The sequence below is a fragment of the Anopheles aquasalis genome, chromosome 2 (genome assembly GCF_943734665.1).
Source record: "Anopheles aquasalis chromosome 2, idAnoAquaMG_Q_19, whole genome shotgun sequence".
In the NCBI taxonomy this organism is placed as follows: Eukaryota; Metazoa; Arthropoda; class Insecta; order Diptera; family Culicidae; genus Anopheles; species Anopheles aquasalis.
The window spans coordinates 53,363,147-53,385,646 of record NC_064877.1 but is presented as its reverse complement, the minus strand read 5'-3'; the positions used below and the strand labels follow the sequence as shown (position 1 = coordinate 53,385,646).

The 22,500-nt window shown below is 43.8% G+C and overlaps 7 protein-coding genes across 9 annotated transcripts in view; 4 read left to right on the top strand and 3 right to left on the bottom strand.

Moving 5' to 3' along the window:
- LOC126569137 (uncharacterized) overlaps positions 1 to 3,547 on the bottom strand; it is a 3,957-nt gene extending 410 nt beyond the window's left edge. The window contains exons 1-8 of one of the 3 annotated variants that reach the window (XM_050226036.1): positions 3,478 to 3,527; positions 3,043 to 3,172; positions 2,752 to 2,923; positions 2,213 to 2,254; positions 1,519 to 2,128; positions 1,181 to 1,451; positions 940 to 1,104; positions 1 to 864 (exon numbers count right to left, since the gene is read on the bottom strand). The exon at positions 1 to 864 is cut by the window's left edge and continues 410 nt beyond it. In XM_050226036.1, coding sequence (XP_050081993.1) covers positions 949 to 1,104; positions 1,181 to 1,451; positions 1,519 to 2,128; positions 2,213 to 2,254; positions 2,752 to 2,845 — 1,173 coding nt within the window. In that variant the 5' untranslated portion in view covers positions 2,846 to 2,923; positions 3,043 to 3,172; positions 3,478 to 3,527 and the 3' untranslated portion in view covers positions 1 to 864; positions 940 to 948. The other 2 variants (XM_050226037.1, XM_050226034.1) reach the window with 2 other exon arrangements.
- Positions 3,548 to 5,357: 1,810 nt separating this feature from the next.
- On the top strand, positions 5,358 to 7,305 carry LOC126569138 (homer protein homolog 1). The gene is made up of 8 exons (XM_050226038.1): positions 5,358 to 5,436; positions 5,638 to 5,794; positions 5,909 to 6,040; positions 6,112 to 6,303; positions 6,382 to 6,560; positions 6,640 to 6,718; positions 6,798 to 7,088; positions 7,165 to 7,305. Exons 1-8 carry the CDS (start codon positions 5,432 to 5,434, stop codon positions 7,273 to 7,275), a joined length of 1,146 nt encoding a protein of 381 aa, XP_050081995.1. The 5' UTR covers positions 5,358 to 5,431; the 3' UTR covers positions 7,276 to 7,305.
- A 3,272-nt stretch (positions 7,306 to 10,577) lies between these two features.
- Positions 10,578 to 13,038, bottom strand: LOC126569145 (U4/U6.U5 small nuclear ribonucleoprotein 27 kDa protein). Its single transcript, XM_050226051.1, has 4 exons — positions 12,948 to 13,038; positions 12,756 to 12,871; positions 12,240 to 12,341; positions 10,578 to 12,036 (listed from the first exon to the last, which is right to left on the bottom strand). The coding sequence occupies exons 2-4, from the start codon at positions 12,854 to 12,856 to the stop codon at positions 11,760 to 11,762; spliced, it is 480 nt and encodes a 159-aa protein (XP_050082008.1). The 5' UTR covers positions 12,857 to 12,871; positions 12,948 to 13,038; the 3' UTR covers positions 10,578 to 11,759.
- A 158-nt stretch (positions 13,039 to 13,196) lies between these two features.
- LOC126569140 (peroxisomal membrane protein PEX13) lies at positions 13,197 to 14,586 on the top strand. The gene is made up of 4 exons (XM_050226040.1): positions 13,197 to 13,590; positions 13,664 to 13,894; positions 13,967 to 14,181; positions 14,250 to 14,586. The coding sequence occupies exons 1-4, from the start codon at positions 13,280 to 13,282 to the stop codon at positions 14,498 to 14,500; spliced, it is 1,008 nt and encodes a 335-aa protein (XP_050081997.1). The 5' UTR covers positions 13,197 to 13,279; the 3' UTR covers positions 14,501 to 14,586.
- A 229-nt stretch (positions 14,587 to 14,815) lies between these two features.
- LOC126569139 (4'-phosphopantetheine phosphatase) lies at positions 14,816 to 16,820 on the top strand. Its single transcript, XM_050226039.1, has 5 exons — positions 14,816 to 15,565; positions 15,631 to 15,836; positions 15,900 to 16,042; positions 16,131 to 16,422; positions 16,497 to 16,820. Exons 1-5 carry the CDS (start codon positions 15,285 to 15,287, stop codon positions 16,685 to 16,687), a joined length of 1,113 nt encoding a protein of 370 aa, XP_050081996.1. The 5' UTR covers positions 14,816 to 15,284; the 3' UTR covers positions 16,688 to 16,820.
- LOC126569146 (iron-sulfur cluster assembly 2 homolog, mitochondrial) lies at positions 16,774 to 17,493 on the bottom strand. Its single transcript, XM_050226053.1, has 2 exons — positions 17,333 to 17,493; positions 16,774 to 17,267 (listed from the first exon to the last, which is right to left on the bottom strand). The coding sequence occupies exons 1-2, from the start codon at positions 17,353 to 17,355 to the stop codon at positions 16,877 to 16,879; spliced, it is 414 nt and encodes a 137-aa protein (XP_050082010.1). The 5' UTR covers positions 17,356 to 17,493; the 3' UTR covers positions 16,774 to 16,876.
- Positions 17,494 to 18,395: 902 nt separating this feature from the next.
- LOC126575574 (uncharacterized) lies at positions 18,396 to 20,703 on the top strand. Its single transcript, XM_050236333.1, has 4 exons — positions 18,396 to 18,434; positions 18,929 to 19,157; positions 19,225 to 19,316; positions 20,173 to 20,703. Exons 1-4 carry the CDS (start codon positions 18,396 to 18,398, stop codon positions 20,701 to 20,703), a joined length of 891 nt encoding a protein of 296 aa, XP_050092290.1.
- Positions 20,704 to 22,500: the final 1,797 nt, after the last annotated feature.

Genomic DNA, 22,500 nt, shown 5'->3' with positions numbered 1-22,500 from the left:
AGCGACCTCGTCCGTCTTTGGTACTATTCTAGACTGGATCATAAAATAATCTTTCCCCTGCTAGCGTTTCCTCTTTGTCTATCACAATCATCCTTTTTTTATCAATTGTTTACCTTGCGTTCTATCCAACCTATTCGACCGTTTGATTTGACTATAGCCTCTTCACTTGCAACAATAGTTTTTTTCTCTGCACATTTTATATGGGATCGTTGCTGTCTCTCCTGTTTCTTCTTCACTTTCTCCACGTAATTGCACAGTGCCTGACAAGAATAAATCTCTGATTTCATACAATTTCTTTAACATTGATATATGAATATATATAAGTGTATATATATTTATATATTAATAGATAATCATGCCTGTGTGTGGCTATGTATGTTTGTGTGTGGATGTGTGGAATTGTTGTCTACACACCCACTTTCGGTGTTCTCCCTTCACTTCCTTCCATTACTGCATAATTCAACTTTGGTTTACAGTAATCGTACAAATGTACTACCCATTATGCTCGTTCCATCTGTCCAATAATTGTCATATTGATTCGTGGAAATTGTTCAGAATCTCTATGGAACATCATGATGCGTTTAGGCAATTGATTCGTTGAAGATATGAAAGCATGTATCGTTTGAAGTAAAAAGAATCGAAAAGTGAGAGAAAATGTAACCCGTGCTAGTTTAGGCCTTCCAAGACAGCATTTGTAAAAACAAAATTTTATGTAAAGTGACGTTCTGATTGAATTTTAAATTCGAGAAAAGTTATAAGTTGGAGGGCTTAGGTTTTTTCAAGTAAACGCTTCGCGCGCAGCTATGGACAGAACTGAGTTTGAAAGTTGCTAAGCTGCTGTTGTGTGGGTAGTTCTCAGGCACCCTGTATGTGGAAAATGAAAAGTATTCCATTTGAGTTTCGTCAAACCATCTCGTGTCAAATATGTAAATTAATTACCTCAACAAATTATTTGTTATTGGTGCGAGTTTGTGGTTGAACGGCCTTCTCTACATATTGCGCACCGACCGCAGGACCATCGCCACTGAGCGAAGCTTGTAGCGACATTCCCCCTCCGGGGGCATCTTCGAGGAAGAGCGGATTCTTGACCTCCATTTCACCCGTCTAGAAACAAGAATACAATCGTGATAGCGAGCATACTGATGCGGTACGCAGTAAAGTCCGTTGTGCTCCTTCTTACCGGTGCCAATCCAGGACATTCGTAGACAGTGTAATCACCTTCCTCGTTTTCATCCTCACTCGGCTGCTCTGAGTGTATGGAGCTACGGGTAGTGTTTTCCATTGCAATGATTTGCTGCTTTTGGTGTTGATAATGATACATTTGGGCATTCTGTGCCAGTTTGCGGTCACCGGCAGCGGCTGCAGTGGCTGCAGATGTGTCGCGATTCGGCCCGGTTACACCGTAGGCCGGATATTCGACGTCAGCAGCAGCCTTATTACGCTTGTGTAGCCTGATAAGCGCAAGTAGAAGCAATCAGCTACTATCAAGAGGTATGAAACTTTTCCACAAATACTCACGTGTACCAACCAAAAGCGACCGATATCAGAGCAACAGTAACGGCCGCACTTACACCGGCTATCATCGCAATAAGGTACATGCCAAATCGGTTACCGAGTTCTATCGGCTGTTGCACAACTGTATTCGAATTGGTACGATCTGTGAAGCTGCTTTCGATTCCGGCGCCAACTGCTGCATTGGAACGATTCCGACCGTGACCTCCCTTACCAATCTTAGGTTGGATTGGTAGTAGCGGAGCAGAAAGACGGGCGTTTCCTCCTTCATTCACGGATGGTCCTTTTTGATCTTCTTGTGGGTAAATGCCAACCGACTCCAAGCTTTCGCCGGAAAGCATTTCATCGGTTTTATCATAGTACCTTGGATCGTTTGGACCAACGGCAAAGTGGATCGGTTCATTCGGATTGATCTGGTTACTGAGCGGCAACTGGTAACTGTAGGTAGGGCGATGCTGTTCCGACAAATCATCCTGAACACGGTGAGACGGCGCAGGAAGACTGTTACTGCCACTGGCGCGAAGTTGTTGCAGATGCTCCAGGAATCGGCGCCTCGCTTGTTCTTCTATTAATATGTTAATCGTTTTTACCACGCCATCTGAGATTTCTTGAACATCTAGAGAGTTATGGATAAAATATTGAAATGAAAACAGTACACAAGCATTGTGGAACAGTGAAAGATACCACGCCATCGCGTTACCTTTGTTTGTGTACGATGCCGGATGAAGCCGTCGGTGATAGCCTAAGGACAAGAAAGTAAAACAAGTTTTCAGTAATCCAATTTAAAAATGTTTTATAACGCAATTCCTGTCTAGCCACTTCTTGTGCCATTATATTTGCCTATAATTTGGAGCACCGATTGTTCCTAAAAGTTTATACTAAACTATACTGATTGATAGATAGATTGATACAAAAATATGGGGTAAAGATTGAAAATCTATAGATATACATATCTTTATTATTCTCCGGAAAAATAAATCCGAACATATGCTTGCTTTTTACTTCGATAACTCGGAATGCAACAAGTTTAATCGGGAATAGGGAACAACAAGTTTAATAGAATTGTGCGGTTCATTGTGAGCGGCCACACAACAACGCGCGTACAAACACAGCCATTGCGGACAAACTGCAACAGATGGATGGTGGGGTCTTTGTTTTGTAAATTTCACTCCGCCATAGATCCATCGTCTAACTGACCTCATTTGCTCAACCAACCATCCCTGGGTTTGCGATGCTCACCTGGCATGTAGTCATGGTCCGACGAAACAATCGGCAGCACCAGAAAGATGTTCCATATTGTCAGAAGGGATAACCGAACACGGCAGAAGGTCATTTTCACATCGAGAACGGCACCTTGAGCAAACAGCAGCTAGGACAGGCCAAGCTCGGAGTTGTTCTCAGTGGTTTTTCGCTGTGGAAAAGTGTAAAAGATGTCTCAACCTTATCCATGCATATTGTCCCCGAGCGTAATGCGAGCGCAACCGGAACTGGAATCGAAATAGTGGCCCAATTTCATAGTACGGTACTCACTGCACCAACTACTAGAGGCACTTCCGCTTTGGCGCACGGGTTAACAGCACAAACCCGCCTACGTGTATGGCGTGGGGTACAGCAGCTGTTATCAGTAATTCACCGCGGGTGGTATGTTCAATCCGGTATACTGCGGAGAATGAACGACATTTTTTCACTTTTCACCGTTTATAAACACCCTCGTGGGACGATTAACCACCAGCACAAGCAGCTTTTCAGTCGACGAACGCGGCATCCAAACCTGCAACTCGGTGCTTTCCTTCCCTGAGCCAAAGCATTTATGCAGCAGGTTCTCGTCTACCGCGGCGCCCTGTTGTAGCTCGTGGCAATCAGCACTGGAATTTTATTGATAGGATTCTCGCCAACAAGCCTACCGTTTACAGCGAATTGACTGCGACACGCATGCGCCAAAAAGGCGAAGACGACGTCACATACAATAAATTAATTTCATTCATACCCGGCAGCAGCAGCTCCGGAGTGGGGCGTTCGGATTGTATTCTTTCGGTAGATTTCTGCTCCTCTCCTGTAATGCTTGGCATGCAAACTCCTACTACACTGCTTAGAATAATATTTGAAATCGTTCGTAGTTCTGTATAAAAACCGAGAATCCCGTTGAACAATCGCAGTTGGCTGCAAAAAATGGCCCAAGAAAAGGAATGAATTGACTGAAGAGTTTTACGTAGTAGCTATAAGCACCGGAAACCAATGCTCTTTAAATGAATGAGAAAAAATCAAAATGATAATTATCAGCTATATTTACTTATCACCTGTCCGACCGGACCGTGGCGGACCTGTCCTTGTGAAGAATCCTTCTTTCCCTCTGATGTATTCCTTCTGAATAAGTGTTGATGCCATCTCTCCATCTTGGTTTTGGATCTATCCAATCTGTTCTGTACATTTTCAAGGTGTAAGAAGACATTACGGTACTTAGATCATCGTCTGCCGTTCCAAAGCCTGACGCCAACCTACCGAAGTCGACCGAGTTTCATCAGAGGCGCGAATTTGAGATGATCATACTGCATTTATAGCTCCACATAGTATCGGCTTCTCCACCGTCCCTCCTCGCATAAGAAGCAAAAAATCTTCTCTTTAACGCGCATTAGAGGATTTCATCATTTTGGAACAGTGCCTATGTGAGTACTAGTACAGGTTTGCCGTTCCTCGAGAAACCTGTTAATCTCGAGTAGATTAGTTTCTTCAGACTAGAATAATGTTTGGTCTGTTACTATCTTTCTAGCGTGAATCCCTTGTGTTTTGTCGTTGTCGGTTGATCTCTTGACTATAAGTGAAGTTCTCGGTGATTTTTGATAGTTTACAGCACAGATGCATCATCGGGAATAGCGTAGCGTATGGAAAGAATGTAATCCTGCCTGGACTATTTTCATTTCTTTATTTACCGATTTTAAAATTCTCTTATAGCTGCCATTGTAGTCAAACCGCATGCACTACGCCAAACCATTAGAAGATCGTGCATGCGCATGATGGGTGGATCAAATACTGTCCACATGTCGGAAAAGAAGAACAGATTATCAGGGTTTTCTCGCAGCTGCTCTACCATAAGGGACTAATTAAGTTCACATCTTAAAACTTTCGGTCTGGGATTGTGGTCTCGTACGCACAGCGTGATAGTATTCAACCACTACTTCTTCCCAGTTTTCTGGACAAGCAACACAAGTTTCAATCAACTCAAACTTCGAAAAATAATTATGTAGAATTATTCTTTCACTTCCTTTATTCATGGTCTATTTGATGTAAAAAATATTACAAAAAAAACGAATACCTTCCTACTACAGTGTGCGGTCAATCCTGTGCAGGTGCGTCAATGGTCGCCCGCTACTATGAATTGATTGATTGTACTCTACAGCGGCCAATTAAACTATTTCTTCATCTAAAACATAGATGCATAAAATTAAAGGTTTGTGGGCCGATTTAAATTTGATCGCCAAAAGCATCAATGTAGCCCAAACACATAAATATATTTACGTCAATGTATGCAAGCTGCATGGATTGATCAATAAAAATGAGCGTGTATGGGCCGCTTATCATTCCTGTTTTCAGTAAAATGAATTCATGTTTCGGTCCACGTTTGCGCTCAACGAATATAGCTAGTGTGATAATCTGTCGTTTACTAATTAACGTCTGTTTAATAAAATTGGTAGGAGAATGAGGAAAGCTCAACATTTTTCCACTATTTCGTGCGCAATAAGAACAACTTCAATTTATTGACGATTGAAGTCAATTTGTTGATCGGGAGAAAATGTCGTCCCAGCCGTCAAACACGGTTTATAAATGGCCCATGATTGGAGTTGTCAAAACCCGTTCACGAAAAAAAACTACTGAAGGGCGGTGCGTGAAATCTATTTTATGAATGTGCAAGCTGTCCTAGAAAATGGGGTAAGTATTGGGCTAACGTGAGCGAATTAAATTGTTCTTCCTGTTCGCTGGGCCTCCACATTGTGTGTGGATTCGATGCGATCCGATCCACTGGCCCACGATACGGGAGCATGGGGCTTCAGCAGCGCTGGATGGACCTCTTGTTTATGGGTCGGGCAGGAAGGTTGGGCTGGTCGTTCACATTTCTGTTTGATCTTACAGGGAGCAACCGATCTTCACTTGCAACGCTCATGTGTTTCACATAGATCCCAAAACCAAACGAACATGGATCACAGCGAGCTCGAAAGCCATCGCGGTGAGCTTCTTCTACGACTCCTCCCGGAACCTGTACCGGATCATCAGCGTTGAAGGTAGCAAGGTAGGCGAGTTCACAGCATCCCGACCACGGGAATGCTGGTGGGGTAGAGGGGGGGGGGGGGGGGGGGGGTTGTGAACGACGAGTTAATGACGGTTGATTGGTCTTCCCTTGCAGGCGGTAATCAATTCTACCATTACACCTAATATGACGTTCACGCAAACTTCGCAAAAGTTCGGCCAATGGAGTGATGTACGTGCCAATACCGTCTACGGACTAGGGTTTGCCTCGGAGGCTGAACTGGGCAAGGTATGTATCAAGCAGGAACAGTAAATCCGTCCGGTTGGATCGCTAATGCATTGCGTTTCCGGTGGCCACAGTTTATAGTAAAATTTCAAGAAGTGAAGGAAGCTACTAAGGATGCGCTGAACAAAGCGTCCGCTAATGGCAACTCGGCCGCTGCCTCCGCCAATGCTTCACCAATCACTGCACGTGCGTCGGCCAACAGTGGCGATATCTTCGAATCGGGAAATCTTGAGCCTCCACTAGCTCCGGCCAATCCCATTCCAACGGTAATACACTTGGTGACACTGCCTCTCCCGTATATAGCCTAATGTTTGCCTCTTTTCGTTTACCTTTCGATAACACAGACTTGCAAGACGGATAGTCCTTCGCACAATATCAGCGAGACCAATGCCAACAACTTGACTAACGAACTCAAGCAACTGTCAATTAACAACTCATCATCCAGCGATGGCACCGTAACTTCCACGACAGAACAGCAACTAAAATACGAGAACGAAAGATTGAAACACGCACTAGCACAGAGGTAATGCTTCGAAAGCTTCTAGCTTATGCTACAGGGAATTAATGTATTAATGTAATTGCTTTTCTGCCCTCTCCGACAGCTCCGCCAATGCCAAGAAGTGGGAAATTGAGTTGGCGACTTTGAAAAGCAACAATCTTCGGCTGACTAGCGCCTTGCAGGTTAGTGTATGCATGACCGGAGGAGGGATCAATCTTCCTGCAGTATCCTCGAAACTGAATGTCAATCATATGATTCCAGGAATCAACGGCCAATGTCGACGAGTGGAAACGGCAGCTACATTCGTACAAGGAGGAGAATCAACGATTAAAGTTGCGCTACCAGGATCTGGAGGCATCGGCCAAGAGTGTTGGTGGTACGGCCGTAACCGCAGCGACTGCCGGTGTTGCCAACGAGCTAACGGAAGAGCTGCGCCGTGAGATAGTGTCATTGAAGTCACGCATCGAGGGCCTCGAGAGTGAACTGATGAACCAGGAGGTCGAATTGAAGGCAGCCAACAAATCCCTAAAGGACAAGCAGAACGATCCCATGGTAAGCGTTTGTCCTACGACGAGCTGATTGTAGGATCAGGAACTATACATAATCAGTGTCCCTGTTATTGTTGCAGCTAAAACAAATGACTAATTTGTGTAGTCAGTTTAACGCCCAAATCAGCGAGCTCAGTGGCATTCACAAGGAGATGGAAAAGTTGATTCAGGCACAGCACAAATCTACTTGAGACGCGTGTGCGACGAAAGTGATAACCGCTGCGGCGAATAGCTTGGGCGAACCGGAAGGTCCCGCGCCAGCTAATCCAACAACCAGTATTTTCACCTACTATACAGATCCAGTACCACCAACGCAAGGGGAACGCTCAGAAGAAACGATCAGCGAATCCAACGCGAGATTAAGTAACGAATATCCATCGAATACCGTTTCCGCACCGATCGACGGGCGAATGGTGGTGATGCCGGAACGACACCATCAGAGCAATGTCCCGCAGCTGCACCAGCAGCAGCAGCAGCAGCGCACGGGCTCAACGATAGTTTTAATCAGTACAAGAGTAAGTAATTCTTTGGCAGTTAAAGATGGTGCAACTGCCAGAAATGCACTCATCAAGACGACCGGGACACTATTCAACCTTCCGGTGATGCCACAAGACATCAAGTCCCCAACGGAAGCAGCTCCAGCACCGGTCCCATTGGCCTGCGGAGAGGATGATGGTGGAGCAGAACCAATGGCTGGAATGCAGCCAAATAGTAAAACTGCAACCATACTCGTCTCGAAGCACAAGACTAAAACAGGACTACCATTGTTGCTGAAGAAAGCTAAAAAGTAGCGCCGCCTGACCCCCCGTCCCCGGGGAACGCTATCCGCTGCGACCGCTTACTCCCCTTCCGCGGTCAGCTTCATCATGCTGTAGAATCCCAATGAGAAGGTCCTTTCAGAAAACGAAACTCGAAATATTGTCGCTCGCATACCCAGTGGATCTCTTTCGGTCTGATTGATTCGTATCGGTAATCTCAAAGTGTGCAATCGGAACAGACACAGAGGGCCCCATTTTTGGTGTCTTCCTTTCCCGGGGCCACATACAGGGCATGGGTATTTTCAAGATTTTTAATGTGTACAGGGCACACCCGTTTGAGGATGCATTTTATGGTATTATTTTACGACATTCACACGTAATGTTTATGTTAAGAGTCTTTTAATCGATAGTTTTTATTAGTTTTGTTCGAACATTCCAAGAAATTGCCATGATAATTGCCAGTATTCGATTGTGTGCGCCGTTGGTCACGAGGAAGGTATCGGGCGACCGCCACAGTTCTTGTCGATTGATTTACCGGCGTGTATTTACCACAGCGCTTCCGTTCCGGTCCTGTTTAGGGACCTTTAATGCTCCAAGTATTACGCGAACAGGGTACACATACGAAATTATTTTGCTCAAACCGGAGTGCGCAGTCTTCCCGGCAGTATATCTACCATCCCGCCACTAGCCTTTAGCCCTCACACTGATCACAGTAACCGTTGTTGCATTCACCAACGCCAAAGATTTGTTTTATCGTAAATCTCGTAAAAATCGTGTTTTGTCGCAGAAATAACGAAGCGCTGATGCAGTAGGCCGCGGCACATTCTGTCCGATTTGTTGCTGCTTTGTTTGCTGATCTATTATCTAAATATTTTATTTTATCCCATCTGACCTGATATCGGTTAAGTTAGTCGTTAAGCGAATGATTTAGTTTTCTTTCCCTCTTTGCGTGTAAGACGGTTCACTGCTTTACTAAGCAAACGGACAATTTTAAACCACTTCGACAAGGAACATCTCATCCAGTAGAGCAGAGGCAATGAATGATCAAAACTTAGAACGGTAGATAAAATGACAAAACACGACGAGTGCAAGGAGGATATAGAGAGAGGTGCCCGAAAATCAATCGTTGCAGGATTCAACCAGTTAAATGCATTGTATCGTAGTGTGTAGTGTAGGGAATGAGATTAGGAGGTTCGTGCATTTGTTCGAGTTCGAGTCGAACGAGACAGAACCGGGGTTGAACCAGTTGTTTTGTTGAAACGATAATACTCCTCTCTCCCTCTCTTCCGTCTTGCATACATGCGTGTGAAAATCTTATAGTATTACTGCTTGTAACTGTGGTAACCTTTATCACAAATATTATCATCCACACCAGTCACCCAAGGGCCCGAGAGGGTGGTCGATTGCGTTGGATTATAAATCAGAAACAAACGAAACACGCACTTCTGCCACCAATGCTTGCTTGCCCCCTTGTTCTGCTTCACGAGCCGCCGGCTGGAATGGAGAGTGAGTTAATCACAGTCACTTTATTATTTGATCACCATTACAGCTCGTTCCACTTGCTGGCCTTTTTCGCTTCTCAATGGCCTCCCCCCAGGTGTATCCTACACGAGTAACGGTTAGTCGCGTGCTAAACCTCATTGCATTACAGCTAACCGTACGATCGGGGCTGCTGTGCTGTGCAGTAGAACCTAATAGATGTTTGCATAGCCACCTGCGATCGGTACCAGCGGTCGTCCCGGTGGTCCGTAGTGTGGGTTTCGAGTGGGCTAAATCAAACAAAAATAAAGCGCACACAATGCCCGTAATAGAATACAGTAAGAAGACATGAGAGGTGTTGAAGAGGATAGGTGTCGATATCTTCTGCGTATGCGTATGCGTAAGATAGGCAAGAGAACAAACGCGATACGTTATTGGTATCCTCAGCGCACAGTACCCAACCATCCGATCGGACGAAGTACGACCGCAGGCTAACTGGAATGGTAACGGAATGGAACGGAACGTGGATACAGCAGACCGGCAAGCAACATATATGAAATATGCGTGTTCAACAAATCGTACAGAGGGAGCATGTTACAGCCAAGAAAACAATATTTAAATAATAAAATCATATATATATATATATACATCTACCTTCTCCCCGGATCCGAGACAACACGGAATCCCCAAAACCAACCCAACTCAATCCCTATCAACCACCTTCCTATCTCTCTCTCTCTCCCCTATTCCCGATCCTTCTAGTCCTCTCGGACGGGGTAAACGCTAGCTGAAGATGAAACAATATTAAAGAAATTACAAATTTAAACAAAAATAGGAAGCTCTGGTATAAGCAAACAATATGTTACTGACGAATGCGCAAATAATCCTTTTTACAATAAATTGAAAACCTGTTTGTCTACAGTATGTGAGAAAAATCGTTTATCATGTTGTGTACTATTTCTGTCCAGAAAAAAAAACATTAAACATTGTCCCAAAACCGCGCTTATATTTGTTTAGTTTTGATTTAATCGTTATAATTTTTATAGTATCATTTGACAATTACTTTCCTTCATTTCTTTGTAATAAGATGCTTAGTCGCTAGTTTTTTTTTTGGGAAAAACTTTTGATTGAAATAGCTAAACAGTAAATTTAAAGAAGATTCTTAAGCTATGAGCAGTTCGTTTTAATATGAACAGTGTTCATAAAAAACAGTTCTTTCTCTTGAATAACACACGGAATTGTCTTCTTGCCAGGCGATGCTTTTAACATAAAATGTTTCTTTATTTCATTCCTTCGTGAGTCGCTTATGGGATATGATAAGTTTATTTCATTTAACAGAATGAATTAAAGGAGAAAAGGTGAAAACAGAACTGAAACGGAACACAGCTGAATCAACTTCAAACCGCACCACCGTCCGGATACACTGTGACACTGTGAATCTATAATTAATGCTTATCTGCTAAAAATATGAGGTATATTTAAATTGGCTGATATTTGTATCTATTGTTTTTTGTATGGTTTGTGGTGTTTTGTTGAGGTATATTATTGACGCTACACGCCATCAACGCTGGATGCAGGGAACGGTTTACCTTGCGCTACGAAAGAATCTCGTAATTCAAGTTAGGACGACTCGGTGTGACCACCCAGAGGGTCTCCCTTTTGATGTACAACAGAAACTGTGCGAAACTGATAATGCGAAGGATCGGTAGGGCACGAGAACCTAAACACCTATCATTCAATACCTAAGTTCCTATTTCACATCTGCCCTGTCGCTGTACCCCAGAGCGTACGTTGCCTTGTGGCCACACGCGGGCCTCGTCCCCACATCCAGCCACTGATGTTGTGCAGCGTTTTGGCTATTGCATTGTGTTTGTGGTTGTGTGTGGTAAATTTTGATTTGGTGTATATGAAAACTAAATAACTATTGTTGTATTATGGGACCCGTTGCAGTTGCAGTTGTTGTAGTTGATAAACCTGTTTGTGGATCTGCCTGTTCAGAGTGCGTAAGAGGTGATCAGTTGGTTGACTATTGTAAGGCTCGCGTGTGACACAGCACACCCAAAAGTCGGGAGGCGCATGTCACACGCAGGCACAAAAGGCTGCTTGTGGATTCATTTAAATATACCATCATGGTTGGATGTTTAAAGGAATAAAATGAAAATGAACAGTTCGATAACTATAAAGATGAAAATGATGATGGTGGATACGATGAGCTTGTAGAATTGAAAAAAAAAACTGAAAAACAAGACAATGATTGGTGAGACCGTCACGAACGACCCGCCGTCTCGCCATGGCACAGGGCCAAAGGCCAAGATCCGTTAGCGCTACCCATCCTGATTCGATGGAATGCCCCTGAGATTGGATTGAACGTGAGGTTGGACCCTGTGTGTTGTGTGCCATTCGGGATCAATGAACGCCACTGGCACAGGCAGTGCGTGTTACGCTACGAAATCCAACGGTCGATTGAAGCCTCCCTTGCGGTTCATGTACTGTCGGTACTTGCGTTTCAGGATAACGTGCACCTCCCCAACGTCGTTCCCTTCCACCTTCTTCCCTTTGGTCGTGTCGAACCCGCAGAAACCCATGGTTTTCAGCATCTCCTGTTCCTCGGGCGTTTTGCCCTCCAACTCGGACTCCGATACCATGGGTTTCATCTGTGCAGCACGTCGAGACGAGGTCGATGGCATGGGTTTGTCTGAACTGCGCTCAAATGACCTACAATGACAGATACCAAGGGAACAAGGGCAATGTTAAGTATTGCGAGCGCCGGTTATGCGATTAGCAGAGAGTAGAAACGATGAAGCAAACAAAAAATGCATTTGCCATTTTACACATTCATTTGTTCACTTCCGCTCTCTACTTCCGCTAACTGCTTGGAATGTTTTCAAACTCATACGCTACACTGCTACACTGTTCACCTCGATCTCGAACGCGATCTCGATCTGGATCTTGACTTCCGCCTTCCTCGATCACGGTCTCGTTCACGGTCCCTTTCCCGCTCGGATGAACGTATGCGATCTCTGAAAGATTCCAACATGCTGCGATTAGTTCAGCATTGCAATATCGAGTGTGTTTCTCCAGAGACAATCACGAGCCGTTCCCTGTTTCCGTTAAATCGCAATTGCACGTCCGAACGTCCTGATCATGCGAGTGTCAATGCGATAAATGCCATTTCAACCGAATAGTCATCAGCCGAGGGAGATGATATCGATAATGGAACCGAACTGGGTCAATCAATAGGGGTTGTTTCTCCCCCTTTTGACGCAATTATTGTGGGGGCATCCTTTCGCAGTCGAGAACGCATCAAAGGGATGTTGCTGGCGAACATGTGGGGTGGGACTTCAAAGGGGAACTTAACTCTGGACGAACTTTCGCGGACAACCAGCACAGGCAGATCAAAGGAACCGTGCAAAAGCGGTACCTTGCAAACTTACCGCCCAACGGATCGCTCCCTTTCGCTACGGCTGCGGTCCCCGGAACGCTTCCGGCGCCGCGGTCGTTCGCGCTCCTTTCTGCGCTTGGGAGACGAAGGCATCTTTGCGGGAAGGTGCTAAAACAAACCATAGTTCAAATAAGCGAGTGGGCAGTGAATGGATAAAGTGGAATTAACAAATAATTGCGCCTACCGTACTAAAACATCGGGAACGGGATAACCTAGAACGGGCTTCCCTGACCGGCTTCCCGCTTCGCACAGCCCTACTTTTGTGTTCTTTTCCTTTGATGGTTGCTGCGGGTTTAAAGTAGGCGGTTAGGAATTCTCAAAATCGCTATTCTATCCCGCAGATCGCAGTATGAAAAAGTCACCTTTTGTGATATGATATTGGATATTGTTATACAGCTGTTATACGCCTAGAAATACGCAACAAGCGAAAAAGACTATCAGCATATCGTGTTGTTTTCCAATCGCACCACGGAATAATTTAGAGATTTTAATGAACAAAGTTACTGCAGTGCAATAATGTCCAGCAATTTCCGCAACACCACGCTCAATGAGGAACGGGTATTCAGTAGTGGCCCCGGTTTTCCTAGTCTTTCGACTAGTCATCCTCCACCGCTGCCACCTAGACCACAGTTTACGGGTGGTGGGGGGGACATGATGTACGGAAGCAGATACGGGTTCGCAGGCCAATCGGGGATGCATGGCTACAGCCCTTATGGAGGATACTCCCCAATGGATTACTACGGACATCGAGGATACGGTGGGTTCATGGGACAGGGTGGCTACGGTGGCTACGGGAATCCGGGGACTTTGAACTATCCAGAGCACAGGCAAGTTCGATTCGGTTCACAGGACAAAATCCCTTCGATCATGGTCTGAGAGATATGCTTTTTTTTATTGTAGGTTTATTCAACTAGCAGAGGAGAGCTCTCGTCCAGCGTTCCAGATACTTGAATCGCTAGTCGGAGCGGTCGGCAATGTTGCCACTATGCTCGATTCCACATTTTTTGCAGTAACCAGCTCATTCCGTGCAGTGCTGAGTGTGGCAGCAAACTTGGCCCACCTTAAAGGAACATTTGCTCAATTCTGGTCATCGCTGGCTCTAGTACGGGCAGCAGTTTGGTTGTACAAAAAGTATGTTCGACGCGTTTCGCTGACGACTGGGATAAGGAATCACTGTTTCGTAACATCGGTCTTCTTTTCCAGAATGCTCTATAAACTCAGAATTACCAAAACAGATCCTACGATGGAGGCATTCAAGGAAGCGTTCCGCATTTCTACCACCGCAGATGGCAGCGCACCGGATGGCGCGCAGCGAAAACATTCGTCCTCGTTGCTTGCTGCACTTTTCATGGGATTTATGTTATCGGTCCCATACATACTGATCAAGCTATTCGCCCCCAAAATGAACGAAGACACTGGTAAGAGGTTTTCAGAGCTATCCAATGTTTGGAGGGAAATTTATGTTTCAAACAATTATGCTTTACAGTGTCGGCTGACCCTAAACAGTGGAGCAATCCGTTGGAAGTGCAAGTGCTGCATAACTTCGATGCTTCCAACCCTCAGGAATTGACAATCCGCAGTGGACAAATGCTGCTACTAGCACCAAAGCAAATTCAACTGGACAGGCATCTGCTCAATACTGGGTGGGTGTTGGCCGCTTCAATGGACCGGAAAAGTTCCGGCATCATTCCATTAAATTATGTACAAGCTTTAAAGCAGACAACAGAGACTCTGTAGGATTCTCTGTGAGCCATTAGGATTTGGGTAGTGTTAGGTGGGCACGGATAGTGTAAGTGAAAAGAAATATACTCTGCCACTCATTAGTACTGTTTTCTAATACCGCCATTATGTGGATGGGTGGTCGCTCCAATTTATTACGACGAAGTAGCGGCGGAGTAAAGATAAAAGGCAAACAATGTTAATTTACAAGGTGCACTGTTTATCGCATATCGCGTTATCAGCGAATTCCTGCGGATACGGGTTTACACATGTAAGATTAGCGAAGATCTGATTGCCAGCCTGTCACCATGGAGGAGGATGGCAGTGTCCGCTGAACGGTATGAGTTGTGTCTATTCTTGCAAATAACATGACCTGTTTGAATAACTTGAACACAAATTAAACACAAAAAATTTTAAAATAATAATCGGCGGGGCCTGGTTGCCAAAAGAGCAAACCGTTTCAATTTTTGATTTCGATTTTGGCAGCCCTTCTCTTGTGTTTTTTTTTGCTCAGACGTCAAGTCCTGGCGTTACTGAAATTCGCTCTACCTGTGAAAAAAGGGCTCAGCTGGTTTCGAGAAAGATATCCTGCGTTCCGTACCCGCAACAAAACAATAGGAATGAGTGCGTTATTCTTGCGGCCAGGCCTAGCAGCAAGGGCGCAGCAGTGTTCCTAACTCTGTTGTCCAACGTCTTCGTGGCAGCATCAGCATTGTTTAGGGGTTGATGGTGATAGACGCCGTGTGCAGCAAGAAAAGGAAAAATCAGGTGCAGCTACAGTGAAAAGCGGTTCCGTGCAAAAATGACCATGCAAAACAGGACCAACAGCTACGCCGAGCCGGGGGGAGAATTTGCGCCCTGCACGTTGCTAGCGGATGCCGCAAATTACACTCCCGATACCCTTGATCTGTACCAGGATCAGGAGGCGCAGCGCTACTGGTTCGCCTGCTTCACTCAGATGCTGCTCAAGTTCGAACGGCAAGCATTGAACAGCCAACCAAAGGACGAGACAGCGAAGGTTCGAGCGGAGCAGTTCCGGCACCATTGTGTGGAGGAGTTTAACAAACTTAAGAACGGCAAAGGGTAACGAATGCGAGAGAGGCGAAAACAGATCCAAGTGCCCTGACTATTTGATTTTGTCTTTCCAGCAACTTTTCTACACTAGGCATTAGGAATCTGCTCGAAGTGGTGGAAAGTGCGCTGATAAGGTACGGATTTCATGATCCCTGGAAGGAACAAAAGGCTATTGAAAATGACGCTTCGGTAAATTTGTTGAACCAGCGACTATCCCAGCTGGACGAGTTGACATGCATACGGGAAAAGTGGACGGAAGTCATTCGGGGAGTCTTAGCAGGTAAGCGGTGTATATCGAACCACTTTTTGAGTACGAATGTAACGTGTCCTCTGTTCACCGTAGGTAACATGTTCGACTGGGGGGCTCAGGCTGTGACACAAATTTTAGAAACCAACAGCAGTTTTGGCCTCCAGCAGGCCCTCGATCGGATACAGCAGAGACCATGGCTCATCGATGATTTGGACGGTTGGCTTGAAAGAATAGAGGTTCGTCAGGGCTTTGCACCTAGCGGTGTATATCGATGTAGCACCTGTGGTACTGGAAGTTGTGTTTTTCTTGTGTTTACATTTCCAGGGTGTACCTCACCGATGTGCCACCATTTTCACCGATAACGCTGGCATTGACTTTGTGCTCGGAATCGTACCGCTCGTGCGTGAATTATTAAAGCGCAATACTAAGGTTTTACTGTGTGCGACGGTCAACCCGGCCATCAACGACATTACTTTCTCGGAGCTGGTCAATGTGATCGAAGTGTGCTGCAAGCAGTGCGAAGTTTTGCGCATAGCCTACTTCGACGAGCGCCGCTTAGTGCTTCTCGGCAACGATCAAATCGGACCGTGTTTAGATTTCCGAATGCTTTCAAGCGGTACGTGAAACGAGGCACATTGGAATCAGAACCAACATAACCATAACCGTGTCCAATGTTTATCCCATTCACAGAGTTGTGTGCAGCCATCGAGAGAAATGGAGTGGATCTTTTAATAATTGTCGGCATGGCCCGCGCTCTACACACTAATCTGAACGCGAAGTTTACGTGCGAAGCGTTCAAGCTGGCTGTTGTGAAGAACGAGTGGCTGGCCAACCGGTTAGGTGGTGAAACGTTTTCCGTCGTGTGTAAATATGAAAGCTAATCCGGCGTTCTTACTTACGCGGCGTCTTTAAAGAACAAATTCGGAACGCCGCAAAAGAAACACTTGACCGACAAGTGAAACGAAACTTCAACTGTAATAAATATGGAACATGTTTATATCATTTCTACAGAAAGCGTTTTAGTCAAGCATTGTTGCCCTACACGCCCAACACAGCCGATCTTTCGACCATTAATCAAGTTTTACTGCAAAGGACGCTCCGCAGGAGCAGCCCTGTTCCGCCTTTGGATTGTTGATAACGCGGAAACCGGAGCGTATAAGTTCCGTGTGGTAGTCGATTGTGGATCCGCTAAGGTACTCGGCAGAGGCACTATCTATGGCCACACGGGCTACGCCATCACCTAGCACGGTATCATCGTCGCCAAGTTGCTTATCAATGGAAAATTTGTACTGAAATCCAGAACAACCTCCACCTTCAACGGACACCCGAAGGAACGCACCATTTTGGCAGATTTCCTTCAATCGATTTATGCAGGAATCGCTTAGTTGAACCTGGCTGTCTACTGTACCGGATGATGCCAGCCTTCGGTGATAGCTAATCTTCGGTATCGATGCGAACAAACTAGAACAGAAACGGACCGTAAACAAAAGGATCTCTGGAGATCGTGTGAGCGCACCGCCGTATACCGCTTTGAAAGCAGGGACATCATTTTTGAAATTAGCAATTTTCACTAGTGGCCACGAAGTACAGGTTCGATGATTGTAGAGGGCTACTATTTTATCAGTTTATGCAATATTGCATAAGTAGACTTATAATTGCGCCGATTCTAAACAGTCCGCCGGGTTTCTTTTATTTTGTTTTGGTAAAGTAGCTGGAGTAAACATGTCAAAAATTTTTTAAGCGGGTGACAGACGAACGCAGAAACGCAGAAACGCAGAAAACAAATAAATACGTGAAACTGCGTTTACGCTGTGTTATTATTAAATGTATCTCAAGTTATCATTATTAAATTTGTTCTAATTTCAGTGCTAATCGGTGATATTTCAACGTGAACGAAAAGTAGCTATTTCTGGTTTCTTGGCGTTGTTTTTGCTCGCTTCGTATCAGGGGTAATACAGTGATACGCCAAAGTTTAGAGGCATTGCAATTTTACGATTTGAAATACAGAAACTATAAGCCGGCGATACATGAAGCGTAAACTCTCGTATAATCTCAGAATGTAATGCCAAAAAGTTTACATTTGCCGTTTACACGGTGTAAAAGAGATTATAGGTCCACGGAGCATAAATCCTAGCGTAAACGCTGTTTGCAAGCGATTTGCCTCGCTATATTTCCTGTTTGTGGTTTGCATTAATAGTGAGTGATCATTACTAGCGTTTTTAATCTTTTTCTTCGGAAAAAAGATCCTATTTTTCTCACAAAAGTCGATAAAAGTTCAGTGTAATTCGGATTACACGTCTCAACCCGGTCATGTAAACATGTTCAAGTGTAAATTAATTTTATATTTAAGGCCGGAATACACGAAGCGTAAACTCTCGTATAAACTCAGAATGTAATGCCAAAAAGATTATACTTATGCCAAAAAGATTATAGGCCCACGGAGCGTAAATCCGAGCGTAAAAGCAAGCGTAAACACGGCTGTCAAACGGTTTGTTTACATACACAGAATTATTTCGTGCGGATGTAAGTTCTCTCTTGTAATATTTTATCCAATTTAACTATAAATTTCACTTACTTTCAGCACAAACGATGGCTTCCACAAAACCAAAGCACAAATACGAAAAGATGGTAAGCATTTATAGGTTAAATGCGTCAGTGTAATGAGAGTGGTGATCCGGAACGTTCCGCATCCGGAGGACGGAAACCTCCGGATTCGGAATATTCTCCGGTAAACGGAATATTTAGTTTTCAAAATCAAAGTTAAATTGTTGGTTTAGTGATTAGTGATAGTCATTTTTAAATATAATTAAATAGCATAATTATTTAAATTCATTTATAAAATAACACTATGAAGCTACTTTAAATCGCATTGTGAAGCTGTTTGCTACTAATATTTCAAATATATACGTCCTTTCATTGTTGAAAAACTTCTTCATGAACACTATTAATGAAGTAGAAAATTTGAGAAAATCATTGATGGAAAGAAACATTCAAGTTTTTGGAATGCAGTCGAATCAGTGGTACAGTATGAACGAGTTCGAGGAAGTTCGGTGTGGTGTATTATGTTGTTATGTTATCTTATGTTTTGTTTGAATAACAATATATTTAAATATTCCTTATAGAACCCTGAGCAATCAATCAAATTGATTGAGGCTGTACAAAAGTTCCCATGGCTATGGAAGAAAGGAAACAAAGATTATAAGAACATCAATAGACAAGAACAAGCATGGACTATAATAGCAGATGAGTTATTGATCAGCGTGGACGATGCTAAACGCCAGTGGAAGGCCCTGCTGGCTAACTTTCGTGTATATAAGGCGAAAGTGAAGAAAAGCCAGGTGACTGGGTCAGGTAGGATGTTGAACATTAATATTCTCATACAACATTTTCCTTAAAATAGCATGATATTCTTTCGTAGGACGCGACGAAATTTATACACCACGTTGGTTCGCCTACGAGTCAATGCTGTTCGTAAGCGAGTCTTCGGATGTGGTGAAAACAACGGACACAGTAAGTAATATATTTCATTTTAAAATATAATTATTTATATATCATTGTAAAAAAGATAGTTTGCTATGTGATTACGTATTGATGCAAGCCGTTCGGACGGTCTATGGGCAACCGCTACTAAGCTTCGCAACGGCATTTCTGATTCACGATCCAAATGTCTAGCTAGCGTGGGTTCTGATCGTGCTGGCATTCTTGTTCGAAGAAAATTATGTAGATATACCGCTGCTATGATGGCTCTTTGAGCTACATCTGTCGATACATAAATTGGCCCATTAACTAATTTGAAACGGCTCGTAAAGATACCAAAGGTATCTTCTACCTGCATTCGAGCTCGTGAATGTCGGTAATTGAAGTTTCTTTCAATAGATCTTAGACGTTGTCCCCCATAGGGACGTATGCAATAATCTGTGAATGCAAAAGCTTTGTCTCCTAATATAAAGTAGGGCACTTCTATAGCGTATGGAATTTTAAGTGGTTCTGCTTCGGGAATGTCCAACGTCTTAGTTTCTAGCATACGATACAGATTAGAATTTTTAAAAATTCCACCGTCGGAAATGCTACCCTGGCCTCCAACGTCTGCGTAAAGAAATTTATAGTCCGCATCAATTAAGGCTATCAAAACCATGCTGTTGAACTGCTTGTAGTTGAAGTAGGTGGAACCGGCATTTGTTGGGGCTACAATAGATATATGCTTCCCATCTATTGCACCGATTGCATGTGGGAAACCCCACCGTTGCTCGAACTCTTCCGAAATTTTCAGCCACTCTTGTCTGCTGGACGGTAGCTGGAATTAAAATGATAAACAATTATAAATTAGTATAGAACTGCAATAAAAAAACATTTTATTTATTTTCAGATTGGACAAGCGCATCACATTCCATCAACATCACATTCCATCAACGCAAGAGCGATGCAATCGACGGTCACATCACAAGTTCCCTGCTCATCACAGAACATTCCTCAGCGATCGGCTTCTCCATGTCATGATTTAGAAATCATTCCCGATGTGTGGGGAATTGCAGATAGCCCATCGACAGATATATTTTCTTCCTTCAATGACGAGCTATCCAATGCCGATTCAAATCAGCAACCCTCTACATCGACACAGCGTGCACCCACTCCCCCCGTTGCATCAACATCCAAAAAGAGGCAGCGTAGACAACGTGCAAACGATAATAACGACAACGAACTCACAACATCACTGCAGGCACTAGTCGATATTACTAATCGACACATGCAGCAAACATCCTCAAGAATTGCTAGCGATGTTGCAAGTTGGATTGATGGCTTTGACAGTCGAGTTCAAACCTTGGTAATAGGAAAGCTTTACCAAGCTATGCACAGAATCGAAACTGATATTAATGAACGCAACGAATCAACTGATTAGAATTAAGAATGCCGTTGATTTAGACACTAAGTACTTATTATTTTCACTAGTCATTAACAACCCTATAGCAAGTAATGAACAGTATGAAAACAGAATTTCATTAACGCAACGAATCAACTGATTAGAATTAAGAATGCCGTTGATTTAGACACTAAGTACTTATTATTTTCACTAGTCATTAACAACCCTATAGCAAGTAATGAACAGTATGAAAACAGAATTTCATTAACGCAACGAATCAACTGATTAGAATTAAGAATGCCGTTGATTTAGACACTAAGTACTTATTATTTTCACTAGTCATTAACAACCCTATAGCAAGTAATAAACAGTATGAAAACAGAATTTCATTAACGCAACGAATCAACTGATTAGAATTAAGAATACCGTTGATTTAGACACTAAGTACTTATCATTTCCACTAGTCGCTACCACCGTCACTTCCTTTTTGTTAAGATCGTTTGAGGTTCTTACCTTTACGTAATCGTTCAGCGCTTGCACTAATGCATTACACACATCTGGCACGATCTTCCCGATCGTTTGTCTGGCCACCTGTGATATAAGTAACAGTTGAATCTCATATCCTTCTTCTTCTTCGCATACTTCAAGCACAATTTATTTTTTACCCGAAACAAAAACTGCAAACTGGAATAACATTCTCCTGTCGCTAAGAAGCGCAGCGTTATGAGCAACCTTTCCCGAGGAGATATGGCTTGCCGCATGTTTGTGTTTAAACGTTGTATTCGATGCAGGACCAACGATTCCAGCAAATAAAAATCTTCCATTCTCATTCTGAGAAACGTTTTGATTGTGTCGTTGATTTGCTCTTCTAGTATGTTGTTGAGAAGAACGTTGCCATCTTCTTCCCGTCGAAAGAAGATTGGTCGCATCCACCATCTTCGACGACTCCGCCTGGGCTCATCTCGGCGCATCCGCACATTGTTGGCAATGATCAGTAAATGATGAATCCACTCCGGATCGTTAGCAATCACCTCCATTTCTATAAATAATTAAGTTGAATTCAAATCCACATTAAAACACTGTTGCCAAACTACAGAATTACAACTCTCACCTGTAACGTGACAAAACGAAGAGAAAGATGTTTTGCAATCGCAGTAATCGAAACTCAAAACTGATTCCAAAACCAACACCAAATGATTCTTTCGGCTTCAGCATGAATAATGAACTCTGTTTCCTGTTTTACTACTTGCAAACCACCGACCGAGTTGTCGTCGCCTATCCTTTCGACGCCGTTCGGGATTTACCCAAGGCACGCGCTCGGGGTTTTCCCCGAAGCATAGCCAAAATTAGCTTACCTGTATGAAACAGCAGAGGAAAGCAGATTTTAGCGGAGAGTAACCAACGTGATTTCAAACACCAACATTTTTGTTTATGATATGCTTATTCCTTTTCGGAAAACTGTTCATAATCCATTCTCTTTTACATTCCGCATCTCCCCATCGTCGCATGCATCATCTTTTTCATCACTTTTTTGGCTATTTATGAAGCTGGAAGAGCGGTCCAGGTGCCGGAAAATTGGTCTTTTTACTCTGGTCACTTCCATCATGCTGGTAGAGCCAGAAAATCTAAAAAAACCAGTAAAAACCATTCAGAAATCATCTTACCTTTACGATTTAGGTGTTTTGCGTCCAAAAACCACGAATGTAATTGCATCTGACGTTTCGGTATAAACTTTCACGCGATTATGCCTGCCACACGAAGCGTAAACTTTTTGGCATTACATTCTGACTTTATACGAGAGTTTACGCTTCGTGTATTCCGGCCTTTACGCTTGAG